The 22,848-nt window shown below is 41.4% G+C and overlaps 1 protein-coding gene and 1 long non-coding RNA gene across 2 annotated transcripts; one reads left to right on the top strand and one right to left on the bottom strand.

Annotated features, from left to right (window-relative positions):
- The first annotated feature begins 24 nt into the window (after positions 1–24).
- LOC129186775 (apolipoprotein D-like) lies at positions 25–20,174 on the top strand. Its single transcript, XM_054785382.1, has 6 exons — positions 25–139; positions 274–337; positions 19,028–19,161; positions 19,235–19,356; positions 19,751–19,839; positions 19,933–20,174. Exons 3-6 carry the CDS (start codon positions 19,042–19,044, stop codon positions 20,172–20,174), a joined length of 573 nt encoding a protein of 190 aa, XP_054641357.1. The 5' UTR covers positions 25–139; positions 274–337; positions 19,028–19,041.
- Positions 9,885–10,576, bottom strand: LOC129186781 (uncharacterized). The gene is made up of 4 exons (XR_008572294.1): positions 10,443–10,576; positions 10,244–10,337; positions 10,089–10,147; positions 9,885–9,954 (listed from the first exon to the last, which is right to left on the bottom strand). It is a non-coding gene; the product is annotated as an uncharacterized LOC129186781 (long non-coding RNA).
- Positions 20,175–22,848: the final 2,674 nt, after the last annotated feature.

The following is a 22,848-nucleotide window of genomic DNA, read 5'->3' as shown; positions in this document are numbered from 1 at the left end:
TCCAGCCTCAATTGTACGGTCACACGGGCCGTTCCTTCTTTGAATCTCATATCCTGACCTTGATCGTGTGTCTCACATGCAACTAATAAATTTGGAACGGGGGGTTGGCGGATCAATCCAAATAGTATCGATACCAAAGGTATAGTATCAGTATCAGTGTTACTAGTTTTCAGTTCTCTTCTGTTTATTTTCACAAATATTAGTTTTTTTCTGTTGTTCAAATTACATTGGGGATATTGTATATATTTATATATTGTTATGTTGTTTACAAAGTCAGGGAATAACCACAGGAGCGCTTCGGGGGCAAAAAGACAGAGAATTTGAATCAACACCAAAAGTAAGTTGGTGTTTTGTTATTTTGCACGGTTGAATGGAAACAATACCGTAGTATGTAATAAAAGGCAATAAGGGAAGAATTGTATTCTTTTTTTGATACCTAGTTTTGTATCTCCATTTGGGCATTTCTGTGTGGAGTCTGCATGTTCTCTCCGTGCGTGTGTGGAACAGTAGTCCAGTTTTGGAACGTGAGAGGAAAATGGCGACTCTAAATTGTCCATAGGTATGAATGTGAGTGTGAATGGTTGTTTGTCTATATGTGCCCTGCCATTGGCTGGTGACTAGTCCAGTGTGTACCCCCCCTCTTGCCCGAAGTCAGCTGGGATAGGCTCCAGCGTACCCAGCAACCCTAATGAGGATAAAGCAATAGAAATGAAAATGAAGTAAAAAGCTTCAGGAGGATTGTTACCCTGTATTTACTTTGTATCGGATTGATTCCTATTGCAGTATTGCCCACCTCTAATTTGAAATGTGTGGTCACACATTGACTTCTTTTTTCCTTGTTGACTGGAGAGGACATGCATGACAAGAGCTCTGCTGCTGATAATAAAAACTGATCTATTGTGGTGCTTTCCTGACTACACGTAACGAACACAAGATCACAACTGGCTGCTGAATCCCTCCTAACTCGAATGGGCGAGAGGTACAGATTCCTCAAAATAAATTAGTTAAAAGTTCTAATAGCTGTTACCAAGTCAAGATAAGTGACTAACTGCCGAAGTTCAAAGTGATGATAGTGGCCCTGGAAATACAGACCAGTTTGGTGGTCGGAGAGGCTTCAACTACCTTCCTCACCTTCCGGCCCTGAGAATATACTCGAGTGAATTAAGTATTTGCAATTACAAACAAAGCAAGATTATAAGTGTCTGCAAGCAGATATTCACTGTGTAGACGCGCAGAACGATAGCCTCATGCATATGGTAATGGTTTAATTCATCTTGAACATGCACACAAATTACACTGCACACAATTCACAACTCTGCATGTCCGAAAAGGAGTAGGAAGAAGCAAAGCTTATTTAATCCTACCCCCTCATTCGTTTCACATCAATTGCAATATACTTGTTTAATGTACAACCGACTTAATGATGGTAATACATTTATAATAGCTGATGAAATAATTAACAGAGATACATTTTGACCATGAGTGAGTACAGACGATGTACTCACCAGAAATGAAGAGTTAGTAGTCAGTGTAAGACTGGTTAGACATACTGTTGTATGTGCACAGTGGTTCCAGGTGTCTTCTTCCTTGTACTTTATAAACATCAACTGCTTGTACGGTTTCTTGAAAATCACTCATTTTAGTACATCGAGTTCCTTGCTCAATCCGTTTCATAACTTGATTCCACACACAGAAATGCTGAAGGTTTTTAATGTTGTTCGTGCATCTAAGTGTTTTAGGTTTAATTTTCCCCTAAGATCATATTTCTCCTCTTTTGTTGAGAAGTATTTTTTTACATTTTGGGTAACATGTAATTTTTTGCTTTGTGTATAATTTTAGCTGAAAGTTTATCAGATCAGTTGCCTGTAAGCGGCATTATGGATTATCCCAAGGGACCTTTTTGTAGCACGGTTAGTATGATCATGGGGGTCCATGAAGATGTTAGATGTTAGGGTGTGTGGTGGACCACACAATGCAGAGGCAGATGGAGCAACTTCAGATATTTTAATGTCTCCAGAGACACGTTCAAGCCGTGGTGAGTAACAAAAGAATGTAAAACTAAAAAGGTGCTGGCGGCAGCAGCAGGCTGCACACCAGGGTAGGTACTGACAATGTAAAAAGTCCTCAGGCTGGGAGGCAGGGACTGCTGGACTCACCCAGACGAGGGGAAGATACGGCTTCAGAGGTGCAGGAGAACAATGAGATGGCTTGACGGTTACAAACGGAATGCAGCATGGGTCGGCTATCGATGCGAAAGGAAAAGAACCAGCGTCTCCCAGCTGCCTCCACTCAGCCTAAGTAGTGGCCGGCCTGATTAGGAGCAAGTGTGTCCAGCTGTCCCGGCACCAGCCGAGCGCTGAACTGTAGGAGGAGAGAGAGCATCACAAAGCACAAAAGCAGAAGATCGTCACAGTTAGAAACCTTATGGGAAAAAAGAGCGCTGAGCTAGGATACCAAGACACTAAGAGAGGAAATCGAGGAGATGCAAGATGTAAACGCTGCCTTGTGCACTGCTCTTAAGGAGGTCAAAAACCCTATGGAAGAAAATATAGCATTATGCAATGAGATCAAGGTACTGCAGAATGATATCAAGGCATTATTGGAAGACAATGCTGCATTGCGCGCTGCTCTTAAGGAGGCTATAAACCCTACCGAAGAAAATACAGCGTTGTGCCAGGAGGTTAGGGTTCTACAGGATGATACTGTATCAAGGCACTATTGGAAGATAATGCTGCCTTGCGCACCACTCTTGAGGAAAGAAGCAAAGGAAAAAAAATCACTGAGAAAATGAAAAATGTAATTGATGAGATGGATCAGAATGCATGAATGAACGATGTGATTCACATAGGACTCCGAATTACACCTCGGTCAGAAGATAGGGTAGTGCAAAACAGAGAAGAACCAGATGGAATGGATGTTCCTTCAACAAAGCAACCGATAACCAACTTCCTACAATAAAATTAGGGGGATGGAGATACAGTATCAACACCATCGATACTTGCATCCCACTATATGGCAGAAACAACACCACACTTGTTAACCAATAGGGAATTCAAAACTCCACTGCTGAAACGGGGGAAGAAGCTGGTAGGCACAAACGTCTTACATGAATGAGAATCTGACAAAACGCAACACTGACTTTGGCAAGAAAGCACGAGAGCACAAACGGCAAAATTTACATCAAGCTATGAAGTACAGAAGAAGCCAGAGTGCTTGTTGTCAAAGATATCAATGGTCTGGATACATATTAAAGATCATATTACCATGACAACAAGAAAATGGAGGATACAACCCACTAAGGTTTGTTTTTTGTTAAAAAAAAAAAAAAATAGTAATGGGGGCAGCATGGCTCAGGTGGTAGAGTGGTCGTCTCCCAAACTGAAGGTTGCGAGCTCGATCTTCCGTCCTCTCGTGATCGTGTCTAAGTGTCCTTGGGCAAGATACTGAACTGCCAGTCACCAGTAGGTAAATGTGCTAACAGTGTGAAAGCGCTCCTAGTGCCTTGGAGGTGGGAAAGCGCTATACAAGTGAAAGACCATTTATGATTTAATGACAATATTGATGATAGTAATAATAATTATATTATCTGCATGATTGTATGGAAGAATACATAAACAGTGAATTAGTTTATGTTGAATATAGGAAGTGAACATATGTATTAGCAATTGATGTAATACTGAGAGGGGGTAGGATTAAATAAGCTCTGCTTCTTCCTACTCCTTTTCGGACATGTGGAATTGTGAATTGTAACATGAAGCATTCAATGTCAACTGTATGCATGTTTGAAATAAATTAAACCATAACCACTTCCAATCTGGCACACACATACATCTGTGACCGCGTTATTGAAGTAGTCAATGACGTGATGTTATCACCTGCAGTGTTTCCCCCCTACTGTGTACATATGTACACCCGCTGCCTTCCCTAAGAAGGTGTAGTTAATTTATTTAAAACAGAAGTCATTTAAGGACACTTTTATATCGAACAGGTTATTTACATGACATTGTGTCATTTCTGTCTGTACGTGGTCACGCATTTACAATTTCTCACCAGCTTTTTGCATCAAATCCAGAGGAGCAGTCATGTTATTAATAAGACTGCCACCAGCGGGCTGTTCCCAGCCACCCACACTCCCCGCTAGGGAACAGCAAGTCCAGCAAAAAACAACAGCTGGGCATGTGTGCACAGTTTGTGTATGTTAGATTTTTTTGGGCAAATACGATTTCTGCTTCTATGTGTTGCCATGTCATTGGAATCAGTATTGCTGGTCCATGTCACTAAAACACTATTAGTAATGGGGTTTTCTTTAACCAGTCAAATTCGCCTCAGAGGGCCAGCTAGCAGGTGAGCAGTAACGTATAAAATATATATACATATATATATATTTAAATATATTTTATACTGTATAAAAGTCAGCCTGGGAAAGGGTTTGTTCACCACTTTCACTGGAAGTCTTGCAGACCTGTGAGTGATGAGTGTGATGTATTTTATTAAATTTAAGTTTTTGTCATGTTATTATACAAATATTGATTCTGAACTCTCAACTGGATTTGTTGCTTTAGAAATAAATGGTATACATCCCCAATTCTGCCACACTTTTTACGTTTTGTATATTAAACATATCTGTACAGTATATGTGCATATTGTGAATTTCTCAGAGATTGATAAAGTGTTTCTGATGGTTGGTACAGTTGTGCCGTGATAGTGGTGGTATTATGAGGTGGATTGGGTCGCCTAAGTCCCCGCTGAAAGTCCAGGTACAAAATGCACCGCCCACCACTAATCAAATGTAACTCTGGAAGAGCAATTGCAATACAGTTGGTTACACTGCCTGCAAGTGTCGATGTTTATCAGAAGGGTGAGGAAAAGGCACTGAGGCACTTTGTATTTCTGAATGCCAACCTTCATTAAAGCCGAGCAAAAACTGCCTGGGTGCTGCTTTTGTCTTTTAGTTTTGCACCTTTTAAATTATATTTTGTTGAGTAATGTTTTGTTGCCGTTGTGCTGTTTCACTGCAAATAGTTGAAATTTACAAATAATACACAAAATCAGCTTGGACCTTTTAGTCTAATTGGGCCCGTCTTTGTTTTTATGCTTTAGACTTTTTTTTTTGCATTGTGTTCCGTATAATTAAAGCCAAATAAGCAATCAACATTTGACGTAATTATATTTATACATTATAATTTCATTTAATGTAATTTGGTAAGAAATCATTTTAAATTAACGATCAGACTATTTTTAGTGAGCCGAGTCAAAAAATCCAGTTCTGTAAAAAAAGAGGCGAACTTTTCATCAAAAAGGCATATTCCGCACTGCAACCACCCCATGTAACCGCACTGCAATCCTTCCAGGCCGCTTGCTGCAACATTGCCGTAACATCCTGTACCCGATCAATTCGGGCCTCAAAATAAAAGCACGTTTGCACCATAGTCATGTGTAGAAACGCCATCTGACAATGGAAGATGTAACCGGACGAGAGAATGTCTTGCTTTACCAACTTACTCACCATCTGAGTGTAAAATAAAGTTTTGCACAGTGTGTACACTTTGATTAAATGAATGACTGTTATTTGCTAAATACAATGAATATATCTAAGCATCTTTTAAGACGTAATAAGCATCTTTAGAAGCGTTGTTTTATACTACATTCTACGTCTTTGGATTAAAACTATGTGCAAACCGACAGACTAGAATAGAAAGACTGGTTACTCAACTTCCACTTCCGTAGTACGAACTGCCATGATAGTAAGCACAGCCCAGAAACATTGCATTGTGAAGATGTCCTCGGCACACTGTTCATGCAATAATTGCACAAATAGACGGTCCAAAAGACAAGATTTGTCATTTTTTCCAAGTTTCCCGAAAGGTAAAGACAGGTATCCATCCATCCATTTTCTATACCACTTCTCATTAGGGTCGCAGGGGTATGCTGTAGCCTATCCCAGCTGACTTGGGGCGACAGGCGGGGTACACCCTTTTTGCTATTGCTAAAGATAGCAATATGCAGTAGACTGTTTACACCTTGTTTTTCAGTGTGCCGCTGCTGTCGTATGCCTTATGTCCTCTTGTACTGTATGTTACCTATTTTTGCTCTCATGTCACTGTCTGAATGCTCATTTTAGCCCTTGATTAAATCTGCGCTTAACGCCTGCGTAGCCATGGCCAACCCTCCCAAAAACTGGCCATGGCTACGCAGAAGGAACACACAATCCACAAGTTACCTTCATTGCATTCCTTCACGGCTCAAAAGGGGCACCAGAAGTGATCTGCACATCTCAGGCGCCAGTGACCAACAGAGAGTCAACAATGGGCTCCCACACCTTTAAAAAACAAGCTAATTAGCCCAGCTGTGCACCATGGCTGTTGGTGGTGCGTTCAAGGGAGGCACTTTTGCATTTCAAATTTGAACAGTGAAATAAACCACCCCATTATATTCTCCCCCTACTTTTTATTGGTGCCCCACCGATACAACACACACTTAAGACCAAGGCCTAAATGTAGTGGTAGCCGAACTACTACAACCTAGCATTGGAGAGATAGCAGCCCCACCATCTACACCCAGGGCAGGTCCCGGAAGGTGATGGAGATTGCGATGCTTTCCAGCTGTTTTCCTTGATTTAATGGGGGCAATAGCACTGCTACTGGGTTCCTCTGGTGCTGAAGATGGAACAGGACCACTGGAGGAGGAACCAGCTCATATGGGTGTTGGGACATTGCTGAATGGCTCTCGAAGCACCACCACCTCAACACCTGGTACACTTTCAAACTCCATGCATCATACATCTTTCAGCGTCCCGGGCCAACCTCTCGCAGATGCGCCTTTCGGCACAACATGAGCTGCTCACACAAGACATTATCATGTCTCCTTTCTTTGTCAGGGTGCTCACGCCAAATGGTTTCAAACATCAACGGCCACATGCAGGCGTCTTCAATGTTCAGTCACACACTCTCCCAGCAGTGGGCTCTGGGGAATGGCCAAGTAGGAAGTCTACGGGGAGCCGTGGCTCCTGGCCAAACATTAAAAAGTGGGGTGACTCACCGGTGGACTGATGGGAGGTCGCATTGTAATTGAAGACCAGCTGTGAGAGATACTCTGGCCAATTCTGCTTTTCATCAGGGGGAAAAGTGAGCGAAGCAGATTGTACAACGTTTGATTAAAACGGTTGCATTGGTCGTTGCCTTGTGGATGGTAGGGGGTGGTGTGGCCCTTTCATATTCCATAGAGTTCACACAGTTGCTGGACCAGGACACTTTCAAAGTTCCTCCACTGTTCTGAGTGGATAAGAACCACTCCCACCCCAACACTCTTGCCACAGTTTGAGCCTTCTGATCACAGGTTGGGATCGCTTGCGTGAACTTTGAGAACACGTCTGTCCTCACCGGTACAGACTCACAGCTGTCACAGATTGGCTCCAGCAAGGTGAAGTCTGGTCAAGATTTTATTCTGTCTGGAGGTGAGAAGATGGTTCTGAGGTGCACTGACTTTAGGTTGAGTGTTACTTGACAACAGTACATGGTTCACAGCTCTGACACAAATCCTTTAAAGTCTTTGTCCGATTGTGGCCAGTAGCACCGCTGCCTCACGACTTGTCATTGTGTGGATCCCCTAATGGCCATGGTTCTGGTGCAGCTCTTGCAACACCTTTGCTTATAAACCTTGTGGCTGAAGAAATTGAAGAACCTAGAATACTCTCAGCTCACCTGAGCTGCGGGATGGAAGAGCAGTGATGGACTGAACTGCAGCTTGCTGATCATGGCCAATCCTCTCACCAAGGGCAGGAGGAACTGCAGTCCCTGTAGATGGCGTTGTATGTGGTCCCGTCCCCATCATCCGTATTCCTCTGTATTTTTATTCACACAACCTAGACGGTACCTCACACTGTAGTCAAATGCAGAAAGTTCAGCCACCCATCTCTGCTCTGTTGCTCCCATTTTGGCACTGTCCAGATTACTAAAGGGGTTGTTTTCTGCGATGCCCCCATAAATATTCTTTAAACTTTTTTCGCCCATTTCATGGCTAACTTCTCCAATTTCATTGAGCTAAACCATCCACAAACCTCCAACAGTAGCTGACAAAGCCAACAAAGGACCTCAATTGAGACATTTGAAGGTCGTGGCCAGCCCGACACAGCAGAAATCTTCATTGGGTCTGCTGATATGCCCTCCTCTGAGATGCGATGTCCCAAGTACTGCACCTGTCTTTTGGAAAAAAAAAACCCCCAACACATTTCTCTACCGTCACTTTAAGTCCTCAGCACCACTTCCAGCTGCTTCAGATGCTCATCTACATTTGAAGAAAACACGATTATGCCATCCATTGTCCATGTTTTCAGGAATTTTTGAGAGGCTCATGGAGCGCAACATTCAAGATTTTTGAATCTTGTGTTCAGTGTTCACGACTCCTCCATAAGGAAGACACTGGGCAAAAACAGCCTGCATGGCAGAGTCCCAAAATGAAAACCACTGCTGAACAAAAACATTAAGGCTCGTCTCAATTTTGCCAGAAAACATCCAAGACCTTTGGGAAAATACTCTGTGGCATGAAGAGACAAAAGTTTAACTTTTTGGAAGGTGTGTGTCCCATTACATCTAGTATAAAAAGGTAACGGCGCATTTAAAAAAAAAAAATCATAACAGTAAAATATGGTGGTGGTAGTGTGAGGGTCTAGGGTTGTGGGGCTTCAGGACCTGGAAGACTTGCTGTGATGAATGGAACCATGAATTCTACTGTCTACCCAAAAATCCTGAAGAATATCCAGCCCTCGGTTCGAGACCTCAAGCTGAAACTACACAGCAAATTCAGCAGGCTTAAATTGACACTGTAGGAGTTAATCTCAACACTTTCAAAGTGTCCCATGGGGTCCACTCTACAAAGTGTTATTTTAACACTTTTGAAAGTGTAGCCATTTTTACACCATTGTAGAGTCAATATTAATTATTTATATAGTTAAAATTTAACACTCCTCGACACCAACCGGTGTTGCATTTTTTTTAACACTAGTGTGAGGTGTCACAAATTAATTCTCTTAAGAGTCATTTATTGACTCTTATAGTGTCATTTTACTCTCAAAAGGAGTTGCAACATTAACACTATAAAAGTGTTAATATACTACAAAATAAAATTTAAACATTTTTTAAAAATGACTAGTTGACTGCTTCATACATTTTATTCAAAAACATTTCATTTCCAACAGACAGCTTAAACAACAGCAGGGCACTACAGTATGTTTGCTTTTTGACAATTGTCATTAGAGTACTGCTTGTCAAATGGTCTGAAATGAGTCAGTTCATTTAAACACATGACAGAAAACTCAAGCATTTGGTCTTCTATGCAGTACGTGTTAAACAGGTCATAGTACATCGTTTCTACATTACAGGCTATTATGAAAGCACATTCTTTGTGTTTTATTATATCACAGATCTTCTTGAACACAGGTAGATCAAAGCTACATCCAGTACATTTGAACACACCAACATGGTAATCTATACCGTAACTTCTCACCCACAGCTGTCATCAGGTTGAGGTTCAGTTCCTGACAGCAACTCAATGTTCTGCTTTTGCGGGAGAGTCTTGAAGTCAGCAATGACTTTTGGTTTGAAGACAGTTGACCACTTAGCCAGGAACCTCTGAGATACTTCATCACCAAACATCATTGAGAAATCCTGGTCAATCTATAAACAAGACATGAATATTTCATATACTGTAGGCCTACAGGTTTACAAATGGTTGACGTAATGGGTAATCTAATACTGAAATAGTCCAAATACTCAAGATTTCCTTACCAATCCAGGAACATCAAGGAAGCGAGGGAACACATTGAGAACAGACGATGATACATCTTGTGCTTGGATCATATTCTGTCGATACTGGAAAGTTGCTCTCATCTTTGACCACGGATTCATCAGTTGAATGTCTTATTGTAGATAGTGCCTCCCTGCACTCCTCACCAAACAGCTGTTGACCAGTTAACAGATATTCTCCTCTGGTTTTTGGACCATCATGAAGAAACAGTCTTGGAACGGCTTTGAGAGCCAGGAGAAGTGTAGGACACAACAGTGACTGGGTGGAGGGAGCAAGGATCAACCAACCTTACGATTTCTGGACGACCTGCTCTACCTCTTGAGCCACTGCCGCTAAGCTAAGCATCCTATGAACATATTTGAAACAAGAGTTTAATACAAACTACACACCTAAAGGAAAAACAAAAACAGTACTTTAGGTTTTACATTGAAAAGACACTTACATATCCAGGTTTGGAGAATGGATCTTTTAGGTATGGAAAACAAGTCACAATTCTCAGGGCGTAATTTCTCATCACACATGATGGCGGAACCCTCCTTTCAAAACAAATCATAGTTAATGATCACAGATAGAACCATTCCCACAGTACATGAACTTACACGGAATGACTGTTCTAATGGAAAGGGGGAAGTTCTTCTTACCCATGCAGCTCCATCATATCTGCAACCAGGATGTTCACCATCTTTTTACACCTTACATCGGTTAGTGTTTCAGTCTTGGTGCACTCCTTGAAGATTTCCTCACCTTTCGGATTGGCCCTCAAAACACCACCGACTTTCTGCCAAAAATATTAAAATGATATATAGTGTGTTCATGGGAATTCAAGAGGATTTTTCAATAAAACAATGTCATGCATAAAAACACTACATATCATTGATATTAATTTTACATTCATTTACTCAAAGCTTACCCGTCATGCTTCATCCTGATCCATTGGTTCTGTTGGGTTCCTCTTGTGGGCTGAAGGATAAATTGTCGAACCTAATGAATGGGATGTAGTCGGCAAGAATGGAGGCTCGCCACCAACTGGCGATAACTGGGGTGAAGAGTGGAGTCTACACATCTCCATCCACCTCTGAGAATAAGAATAAATATAATAATAATAATAATAATAATAATAATATAAAACATCCTACTAAAATAATTAAATAAATATGGAATTGCCACAGTTGCAGGGCTTATTATGCATTGATTAAAAAAAAAAGATATTACTTACCACATTCATGTAAGACTCAAGGAAAGGTTTGCTGTGAATCAAGAAGAAAAATAAAGATGCATCATTCTAAAAAAAAAAAATTGTGTAGTTCACTTCCAACACACACCTGACAATTATTTTTAAGTTAAAGTAACAATTAGAGTTGCCAACCTTGATATCTTGTATCGCATATCAAGTTCTTTGCTGTGGGCCAGCAGGCCTACGTGTGGGGGCTCCTCGTGCCAATTAGCTAGTTAGCCATTAGCTCATTAAAAATGAAGATATAACGTAGCGTTCACTTTGACAAATGTTGCACAGGCAGTGCCGATTCAGCTCACAGCAACACTAAATAGAAAATATAACTTATAAAAAACACGAGCTAACATTAGCAAAGGCTTTGGGTGGAAACAGCTGCCTCAGTTTATTAGTCTTAAATATCACACCAAAAACTAACGTTTTTTATGTGTAAACAAGGTACAACACAATTCATTAGTTCATCTATTTAAACGTTTACTTACCTACTGATGCAAAATGATTCCTAATTGTCAACTTCTTCCATCTGCTTTTCATTTCAGCAACGTGAAGTGAGGGGTGGAGTCTAAATGAAATGTCCGTGGGCGGAGCTTAAGACACATGAACACTGTTAGGTGTTAAATGGAGTGTGGAAGTGTTGAATGTCTATTCTGGCACTAACAAGATTTGAACATTTTCAACACTCCATTTTAACTACAACACTTTCATGATCCAGTGTTAAATTTAACATTTTTAAGAAAATGCAGTGTTAGATCAACTCCAAATAGTGTAAGACTGACACTCCAACTTCAAGATTCTCATCAACACCAAAAAATTAACACTCCTCAATTTGCTGTGTAAGTTGTGTTGTCATTGACTAATATTTAAATTAGTTTGATCTGAAACATTTAAGTGTGACAAAGCAAAACAATAAGAAATCAGGAAGGGGGCAAACACTTATTCACACCTGTGTGTCAAGGCATGTCTGTTCAACTTGAGCATTCTGTGTACAGATTCCCTGGTATAGCAAAATTCATAATATCAGACATACGGCTTTTGACACCCATAGAGTTCTTTTAAAATAGCAAACACACATTCAGCACTAGATCTACTGTATATCTAATTTCATCACAAGCCTCACCTTCTAAATGTTCAAAGATGAAAGCAGTTTGATCAGCAGTCCCACATGTCTGACCAGCATGCTAGTGCAGACATCCTCCACCCACTCATCAATCCCAATACCGTGAGTTCCATGGAAAATGGAGCACTTGCGTTCCCTTGGCAGGTAAGTGATATGTGCTGCAGCACTAGAGCTCTCCCGTGTCACCCTCAAACTGGAACCAATTTGTGCGGTGTCCTGCTCCGGTCGCAAACGATCTCTCTCCACCTCCATCCATTGGACCTTCTCTTGCAGCACTTTCATCTGCTGAAGCTCCTGTGGTTCCTGCACCTCCTCAGCCATGGTGCAGAAAACACCCTCAGCTGCCGTCTCCAACCAGGTCCCACGAGGTGTCAATTGCTGCCTGGAGATGCTCTCAATTAGAAAAGCTCTCAATGGCACAATTTGCCACTACCCAACTATCGCACAGTACAAACAAAACACGAATAATGGCAACTAGATGCTAAACCAACACCTGCTTTTGATTGCCAGATTCTACCGATAAGGTAGAGCTGACCCATTGTGGCAGTGAGAGTGGGGCGTAAGGCCCACTGGTCTGTAGGTCCAACAGAGGGTGTCCTACTACATAGTTAACGCAAGAAAGTATGGCAAATGAATACAAAAGACTAGGTGGAATAGTTGACAAAAAAAAGGTTTTAAAAAGACAGTCACTTATTTAAAAAAAAAAAACAACAAAAACACAGCAAGCTAAATACTATAAACACCACAGACCAAACAAACTACAGAACAAAAAAAAAAGATAAATTAAACACTAAGCTCTCAATTGGATCAAGCTAAAGTACATAGGTGCTGCGCAAACTTGCTGTCGGTGGGGGCCTAAGATAACAAGCTTACAGGCACGAACGTCCATACAGTAACAGATCTATAGTGAAACATGTATTTTACACCAAAAGGTCAACAGGTCAAGCTGAGAGCGCACACACTTATGTGACTTTTAGACCAGTGCCAAACGCCCTAAAAACTGGCCATGGCTATGCAGAGGCAAGCACAGATTTAATCACGAGCTAAAATGAGCATTCAGACAGTGACCTGAGAGCTTAAGTGAGCAATAGGTAACGTACGAGAGCGCCCAACAAGAGGACATAAGAAGACAGTAGCAGCTCACTGAAAAACAAGGTGCAAACAGTTAGCCTACTACAAGCACAAAGTTACCTTCATTGCATTCCTTCACAACTCAAACAAGGCAGCAGAAGTGATCTGCACATCTCAGGTGCCGGTGACACGCCATACCACACTAAAAGAGAGTGAACAACGGACTCACACAACTTTAAAAAGCAAGCTAATTAGCACAGCTGTGCACCGTTAGTCGTGCATTCAATGGAGCGCTGACTGTGGGACTTTTGCACTACCAATTTGAACAGTGAAATAAACCACCCCAGTACATAACGACAAAATTGAAGTTGGACTACCGCAACTTCTTAGTTTTTGGACAGGTGTACACATCTGATGGCGCTCACAGAGGTCTCATTCATGGTTCCATTCATCACAGGACTCATTGATTTCTCAGACTTAAATCTATGTTTTGGTTCTTTTTATCATCATGTTGACTTTATTGTCATCCATATGATATATTTTTTTAAATGATGTATTACAGTACGCAAAATGAATTGATTGATTGACGTTCTATGAATAATTTTAAGTATTCCACTACACGTAATTTTTTTTTTTTAATGAGCTACATAAAACACATTGTAAAATAAAAACAACAGCAATTTATTGGTAACTTGAGAGCAATAAAGTGACTATTTCAACAAAGTGCAATATCAGAATAAAGCCCTGTTTATTTGTCACTTAAAAATACTACTACCACTACCATTGCCTCCAATAGCAGACACATTTGTAAAGAACTACCAAAACAATGCCACACTTTTGACATGTGCATTGTGCAAAGTTAATTTTACAAACTGCCAGCAAAACCATTTTAACAATCTCTTTCACCGGAGACCTCAAAATCAATAATCTAACAATATTAACGCATGTACATGGAGCATGTAGTTGGCCTTGAAGACCAAGAAAATACATTTCACTGTATCAAAGTTTAACTGCCAAAAACCCAGACCATTAATGCAAAAATGTCATAATGAACTTAATCACAAAATAAAATAAATCAAGCAAGGCAAGACATGAGAGACAAGAAAAATAAGAAAATAGAATAAGAATAAATAAACAAATAAATGTGGAACAGATCACGTCAAATTTGTAGTGCAATAATACATCATGATAATAATATTTACTATACCGTAATAATAATACATGATAATTTATTAAGTCCAGTCCCGAGTTTTTTTTTAACGCCCCCCCTCTTTTGTCCTCGGAGGAGCAGGGCAGTGATAGTAATCTGCCACTGAAACTGCTCTTCTGTTGGGAGATGATGCTGCGCATTGGATGCTGCTGGTTGTCCGTGATGGAAAGAAGCCTCCTCAGTATCTTTTGCTCTGCCACAGTTGGCTGTCCAGCTCAGTGCCAATAACAGAGCCTGCCTTCCTCACCAGTGTGTCCAGGTGTGTGGCTTCCTTCTTGACGCTGCTCCCCCAGCACACCATACTGCATACAGGAGGGTTCTAGCTACCACAGTCTGGTAGACGATCTGTGGCAGCTTCTTGATATGTTGAAGGACACCAGTACAGATGGCTCTGCCCTTTCCTACACAGAGCATTTATGTTGGCAGTCCAGTCCAGTTTATCATCCTAAAGTCCACCACCATCTTCCTGGTCTTGGTGGTGTTGAGGTGTAGGCGGTTTGCATCGCACCAGTTGACAAAGTCCGTTCTCTGTTGTCTGTACTCGTCTTCCTGTCCATTTCTGATACATCCCACAATGGCCGTGTCTTCCGTGTACTTCTGTACATAGCATAGTTGCTGAGCTGTGCTGAAAGTCGGACGTGTACAGGGTAAACAGAAAAGGAGAGAGCATCGTTCCCTGCTGTGCTCCCGTGCTGCTGATCACAATGTCAGAACTGCAGTTCCCCACTTGCACGTATCCCTAACCTCAAGATGTATGAATGAAGTATGAAGTATGAAGAATGAAGTATGAATCCCTTTAATTATTCGGTCTCACCTATCTCTCCTCGTGCATTTTAAGAAACATATGAGAAACATTTTTCGACAAAATAGGAACTAAAATGAGGCTGAGATGAGAATCTCGAGTTTGTCTTTTGAGCTGTAGCTCAAGCTCAAGCTTTGAGAAGTAACATTTTCCTCTGGGTTGACTGTTGTTTTTTTGCAGAACTCATTCTCAGGGGACCTGAACAAAGTAAACATGCACATGTCCTGTTGTGTTCTTTGTTTTGCCTCTGTGTACGCCAAGGCCTTAGAGTAGTGCTTCTTTTCATAACAGGACCCCATTTTTTAATAAGACACAAATACAAAATACAAATACAATAGGTTTGAATAGGAAGATGCAGAAAATATGAATATACTTGTAAATAAATATATCGTGTGTGTCGTGGTAACACCGACTGGGCCAACCATACATTTTCAAGCCATAAAGTCTCAAGCCAAGGTTTTCTCACAAGTTGGCAGCCCTGTTGGCCATGCTAGCAATTAGCATGCTCGTTATCAGCATGTGAGCTATTCGCATGTTAACATTGACATTTTCTTGCGATTCACCAAAAATTCGAAGTGCTGTCTGTAGTGATGTGCGACACCACTGATTTATTTTCCGATCCAATACTGAGTCAAATTCAGGCTGGTATCGGCAATACTGATCCAACACCGATACTTTGTGAAAATACACCTAATGAGTCTGGTAAATTTTAAAAAGCTTTGTAATACAAATCATAACATAGCTCATACTACTGTGTAAAGAATGCAAAATATTTGAGTAATTATTTATCATTATTTATTATGAACTATATTATATTAAAGTTATGGCTGTCAATCGATTAAAATATTTAATCACGATTAACTGCATTTTGTCCATAGGCAACTCATAATTCATCACAATTAATCATAGATCAAAATAAGTTTGTATCAATAATAGGCAGAGATGTAAATCTCAGTGTGGTAGACGATTCAATACGCATCTAGATACATGGGTGAAGATACAATCCAAAATATTAATATATATTTTAAGAACAGAATGATTCGATACAGTGTATGAAAGATACAATTCTATACGATTCAATGTAACCAGGACGAAAACCACATTGCACCTCCTGTACCCAAGGTTCGACAAACAGTCGTACACTTCTCTCCAGGGGACCACCACCCCAGTCTGCCAATCCAGAGGTACTGTTCCCGACTTCTACGCAATGTTGAAGAGACGTGTCAGCCAAGACAGTCCCTCAGCATCCAGAGCCTTGAGGAATTCACAGCAAAACCCGTCCACCACCGGAGCTTTGCCATTGGGGAGCGTTTTGACTACCCCAGATACCTCAGCCAGGAAGGAAATTTCAGTTAACATACCGTATTATTAATGCTTTAACTTTGACAGCCTTTATTATAATACTATATAAAAATACACTGCGGTAGCAGTGTGATTTACAATATGGACAAGCTAATAAACAACAACAGAAAAAACAACCAGAGGACAAAATCATATAAAATATGTGAACATTAAAGTAAAAACTGAAAATAAGTAAAATAATAAAATCATTCAAATGGGTCTAGGCGGGAGAGCCCTATAACGTGTCCGGACACCTTCATCTCCTCTTTCCACTCCACATGTTCCCAGATTCTGGACTCTGTGGCGCCATTTAAGGACAACGCTACCAGATTCACACCTGACCCGAGGTTGAATGAAACCACTCCCGCCCTGAGATGGCAGTGTAGGCAGGCTGAGCGCAAATGGAAGAAGGATGGACTTCATGAATCACTGGGCATCTTAAGGGACAGCCTTGCCACTTACCACAAAACCGTGAAGGAAGCAAAAACTAAATACTTATCAAACATCATGTCTAACAATGGCCATCACCCCAGAGTGTGATTTTGCACCATTAATTCTGTCATTAACTCTGTCACTGCTGTTTTTGATGATGTTTCTGAACTCACATGCAAGTCATTTCAACAATTATTTGTAAGACAAGGTCGCAACAGTCAGACAATCCATTCCAAAGGTCTCAACTGCTGGTCTACCAGCCGGCTGTCCTGTAAAACAGACATGTGAGAATTTTGACCCATTTTCCACTTCTGTTCTTAAAAAATCAGTTCAACAGCTAAACCCCACCAACCGCCTTTTAGACGTTGAAAGGCTAATGAATGAGGTTATAGATATCATTGGTCGCAGCCTTGTTCTTTTCATGAACAGCTGCTTCAGGCTGGATATTGTTCCCACTGCCCTTAAGCAAGTTGTTAGACCACTTCTTAAAAAGCCGAACCTAGACCCATCAACTCCGTCCAATTTCACATCTGCCCTTCCTGTCCAAGGTCATGGAGAAACTCCAGTCTTATCTATTCATAAAATTGCTAACAAATTTCAATCAGGCTTGAGAACCCGCCACAGCACAGAATCCGCGTTATTGAAAGTACACAATGACATTCTCACAACCCTTGACACTAAAAAACTCCGTTGTGCTTGTGCTTTTAGACCTTATAGCTGCTTTTGATACTGTGGACCACTCAGTCCTCATCCCTCGCCTGGAACACTGTGTTGGCCTACGCGGTTTAGTGCTTAAATGGTTCATGTCATATCCCACCAAGAGGACTTTTTTCAGTAATGATCAATGACTTTTCTTCTACAACCACTCTTCTCTCCTCTGGTGTGCACCAGGGTTCCATCCTTGGGCCAACCTTATTTTCACTAAACATGCTACCATTAGGACCAATCATCTCCAGACACAATATCCATTTTCATTTTTATGCCGATGATGTACAGCTGTACCTACCAGGAATGCTCAGTGACAAGAACGCACTAGATCCCCTCTGTAGCTGCCTTCATGACATCAAACAATGGCTGTCTCAGAATTTCCTTCATTTAATGAAGGAAAAACGGAGTACATTGTTTTTACCCCTGATTCACCGCACAGTGAACTCAATTTTAACACTCCTACCCCTCTTTTTGCTCCTGCCGTTATAACTTCTTCTTACTCTTGTGAAGCACCTTGGGCACCATTGGGTTGTTGTAAGGTGCTATACAAATAAAGATTTGATTTGATAAAAATCTGTTTTTAGACATGCTATCAATAATTGAGTTACTGTGTTCATGCTAATGATATACTGTACATGACCTCAAATGACTGAAGTATGAAAATATCAATATTTTCATTTAAGAATTGATTTCAGAGCGTAAACATCTGGTATAGGAGGTATCAATATTTCAGTAAAGAGTCGCACCTCACTGATTTACTAATGTGTAAATGTAAATATGTACATAGCATGTCGGGTCACGAGAGAACTGTCTTGGCACTTTTGCTACTTAGCATGTTAAGTGTTAGCATGACAGCATTGTAGCTTCTTTACCCATGTCAGCATGCTAATTTACACATGATGGAGGTAACCTAAAAAATGCTAATAGCATGCCAGCAAATGCCGGGAGAAAGGCTCACAAAATGTAGCATGCCCATCAAAATTTCTGTGGGAATTTCTAGTATTACATTACACTACATATTGGTAAAACATTAACATTTTATCTTCTCAAACAAAATACTGCAGGTGCAAGTTCAAATGACATGACTAGAAAACACCATCGTAGTTTCGTATGAGTGTCAAAACATGACATGTTCCCAGGTGCTACATTTCCCACACTCCCTGATAAGATGATAACTATGAGGGGCTGCTTATGTATAAAACCCCCCCATCAAACGTGAGTATCACTACTACTACCTGGTGAGTGTAAAACCGGTGTCATGCGTTCCCTCTTATCTTTTTAAACCAAATAACTAGTAATATTTTTGCTGTACAGGTTGGGGAGAAAAGATGGCCGCCATGCAGGTTATTTCCTTGATGTTGCTGTCTGTCCTGGCAGCAAACGCTCAGGTCACCATGCCAGGAAGATGCCCCAAACCTGCTGTACAGGCCAACTTTGACATTGCCAGGGTGAGTAGAACATCACCTTTTTAAGAAAGCAAAGGTTGGATCCACATGAACCCCATGTGGATTTGCACGACAGTATCTGGGGAAGTGGTACGGAATCCAGAGGCTACCTCACTCCTTCCAAAGGGGACAGTGCAGTACTGCCACCTACAGCCTGAGGAGCCCTGGAGTTGTTGGGGTTCTCAACAGGGCGCTGCTGTGAGTCTGCCAAATACTGTACTCACAACTGGACACTCCATGTGGCACACCTGCACAGTCCGCCACGACATGTGCCTTTACAAAGACAATAAAGCTCAATTTTGATTGACACACTTAGAGAGGTATCCATCTAATAATAATTAAACCATTTTTATTGTGCGTCATACTGAGAGTTCTTTTAAATATATTGACTCTCTTATGTACTTAAAACCCTCACCCTAGCCCGAGCCCAAACCCGAGCCCTAATACCAACCCACAACCAAGCCCCAACCCACAACCCCTTTTCATATTGGATCCCATTAGATTGTGCAGGTGCACCTAATGAAGTGAATGGCTTTGCACTAGATTAGAACAACGCTCTGGTGTTACGATTGTTTCTCTTTTACGTCTTAAGTGCTGATGGGCGCATTACCTCAATAACTGGGTCTGCCACTGCTAAAGACCCCTCTGAGCCCGCCAAGCTGCAGGTGTCTTTTTATGAGGGTGAGTTTAAAGATACGTCACCAGGAAGTAAAAACCGTATGACATACAGTATGTCTTTGGTTCAACATGTGTCTCAATGGGCCCCCCCCCCAGACTCTCCCCCTGCGCCTTACTGGGTCCTGGCATCAGACTACGACAACTACGCCCTGGTCTACAGTTGCACGGACCTCGAGTTGGTCCACAACGACTCAGTTTGGATTATGAGCAGGAGGCCCACTCTGGCTGAGGAGACCTTGGAGGAGCTGCACAGCACTTTGACCTCCATCGGTGTCAGAGTGGACAAGCTGCTCAGCACCAATCAGGATGTGGCTTACTGCAAAGCCATGAACCAATGAATGAATGCCTTGTGTTTGATGTTTCTCTTAAATGTTTCTCATTCAAATCATTTTTTGTAAATGACAAACATTTAATCCTTTCACCTGGCAACCCAATAAATATTGGCTCACGAGCCATTTTGGGTCTTGAACCCAAATCTGGAACCCCTAGTTTAAGCGATAACAGTGTTTTATGTGCTGAAAGCATGTCTCAAGGTTAGCATAAAGTTCACTGTTAATTTTGTTATAACTATAAATGCTTGTGTGTGAAAAGGATGTGACATGTATGGGAAGTAGGAATCGTTCAAGGTTCAACTTCAAACCACTCTTGTCAAAAGTAATCAAAAACATGGCTGACCAACTCGCCAAGCGTCTCCTTGAGCGTTGGAGGTACATTAAGCTAAAAATGTCTTCATACACAGAAGAAATAATGTTACACAACTATTTTCATGGAGAACACAATAAGGTACACAAAAATACAGTAGTTACTGAGGAACTAATGAGTAGTGGTTAGTGTTAGGGTTAGGTAGGTTCGGTCCTCATTAACTATTGTAATTTTGTGGACCTTACTGTAAAGCGTTACCCTGATGTCGAGAATTACCAATAAAGGTTTAGTAAATCTTTTCATTGACACTTTTCACTGAAGATGGCCACCACTGTTATGGTGGGATGTCAGATTACTTAATCTACTCAAAGTACATGGAAACTCCCCATTTTGTTAGTAGGAACTTCCAATATGCTTAGTTCTAGTCAGTATATTTTTCGTGTTGTGGTAATAAAACAGGCGGCATTGATCAAACTTGGCTTTTATGTAAATTCTGGGCAGTGAGTCAGATACAGGAGCATCATATTGCAAGACATTTGCCAGTAGCCTGCATTCTGCACATGCGTAGACCTACGGTAACCCTGTAGGGTCAATACACATGTTACTCTGTCCGCAGTCAATATTCTACATCCCCTTTCTTTAGCTGACGCCCATGACAAAACACAGCCATTCAAATAACCATTTAACAGTACAGGAGTAAACACATACCACATTGTCAAATACACAATAGGCAGTACTTAGCAAGGCCATAACTCAAACCACACGGAACACAATAGAAAAACTAATCTGTCTAAACATTAGACCATATGGCACTATTGCATATTAAGTGTAACACCAACTTAAAACACCAAACAATGAATATACTATATACTTTTAGCAGATATAGCCTCTGTACTTAGGGTTGGGTTTATAAACACGACCTGAATGGGTTCTACACTACAAAGATTGTCATTTACATTACAAGGTTTTTCAGAAACTGACACTCGGGCCTTAGAGTCCCACTTCTCTTCAGTGTGTCCATGTCAGGTAAGAGTGACACCCCTTGCTGGATCAGGCATAGAATCCTGATACGGGTGTTGTGAATCAAACTGAGTCGGAGCAGGTTCAGCAACAGGTAGGATGTGTTTCCTGTTCCTCCTGTATGTTTGTCCTTCCAACTGTATGAGGTAGGACCTGGGTTCCTTGGAGGATTCTTTCACAACTCCTGTGGGGTCATATCCTTCGGGTGTTTGAAGCCTGTCCTTACCTGTCCATCTAATAGAGGTTGGAGAGGCCGACTAGTTTTGTCATAATAGGAGGTTTGTGTGAGTCTTTTACTGAAAAGTTGTGCATGCACCTCCTCTGGCTTGCACATTTCGGGTTTAAGCAGTCTTTTGGAGACAGAGAGAGTAGTGCGTGTCTGTCTTGACATCAGTCTTTGTACTGGGGATCCAAGTTTGTCGTCACGAGGTACATTCCTGAAATTGAGCAGATTTAGAAAGACGTCGGTTTTGTGTCTGTGAGATTTCTCCATTAGACTCTTAGCGCTACGGACAGCCCTCTCTGTCAGTCCATTAGATTGGGGATACTCAGGGCTGCTTGCTACATGAGTGAAATCCCACTGTGCTGCAAAGTCTTTAAAGCGCTGACTTGTAAATTATCCTTCCATTGTCCGTTATGACGGTGTGTGACTCCTCATGGACTGAGAAATGACGTTTCGTTTACAGATGTGATGTGAGTGTTGCAGATGTGAGATTGGGTAGCAGGTCAATCTCAAACCAGCCTGAGAATGAATCCACAAGTACGAGGTTACTGCTGGTTGTGCCAGTCAATGATGTCTGCTGCTAAAGTTGACCAAGGCAGCTCCGGAACAGGGTGCAAGTGAAGTGGCTCCCTCTGTTGGTGTGGTTTTGCTGTTGCACACAGAGCATGCCTGTACTTCCTCTTGGATGTCTTTTGTCATTGTTGGCACAAACACAATACCTCTCGCTCTCCGTTTTGTGGCTTCTGCATCAGGGGGGCCCCTGTGTATTATGCCTGAGTACACCTTCTGTAATGATGCAGGGATCACCGTTTTCTGTCCTTTCATGACAATGCCATCCTGAATAATCAGTTCATCTCTGAAAGGAAAGTAAGGACGCACTGCATGAGGAAGGCAGTGCAGTTTGTTTGGTGTCTGATGGAGTTGCTGAGCATTTGTAGAGTCGTGTCGATGGCAGCGTGTTCTCTTAGTTCCTGCAGGCGAGCAGATGACACGTAGCAGACTGACAATACATCAAAATCATTCACTTCGTTTGTGAGTTGAGTTGAAGTGTGCCTGGGTGCCTTTGACAAAGTGTCTGCAGTTGCATTTGTTTACCACTTTGATATACAAGAGTAATGCGGTACTTT

This window comes from Dunckerocampus dactyliophorus, chromosome 1 (genome assembly GCF_027744805.1).
Source record: "Dunckerocampus dactyliophorus isolate RoL2022-P2 chromosome 1, RoL_Ddac_1.1, whole genome shotgun sequence".
NCBI lineage: Eukaryota > Metazoa > Chordata > Actinopteri > Syngnathiformes > Syngnathidae > Dunckerocampus > Dunckerocampus dactyliophorus.
The sequence above is the reverse complement of the archived record's forward strand: the minus strand, read 5'-3'. Positions and strand labels throughout refer to the sequence as shown.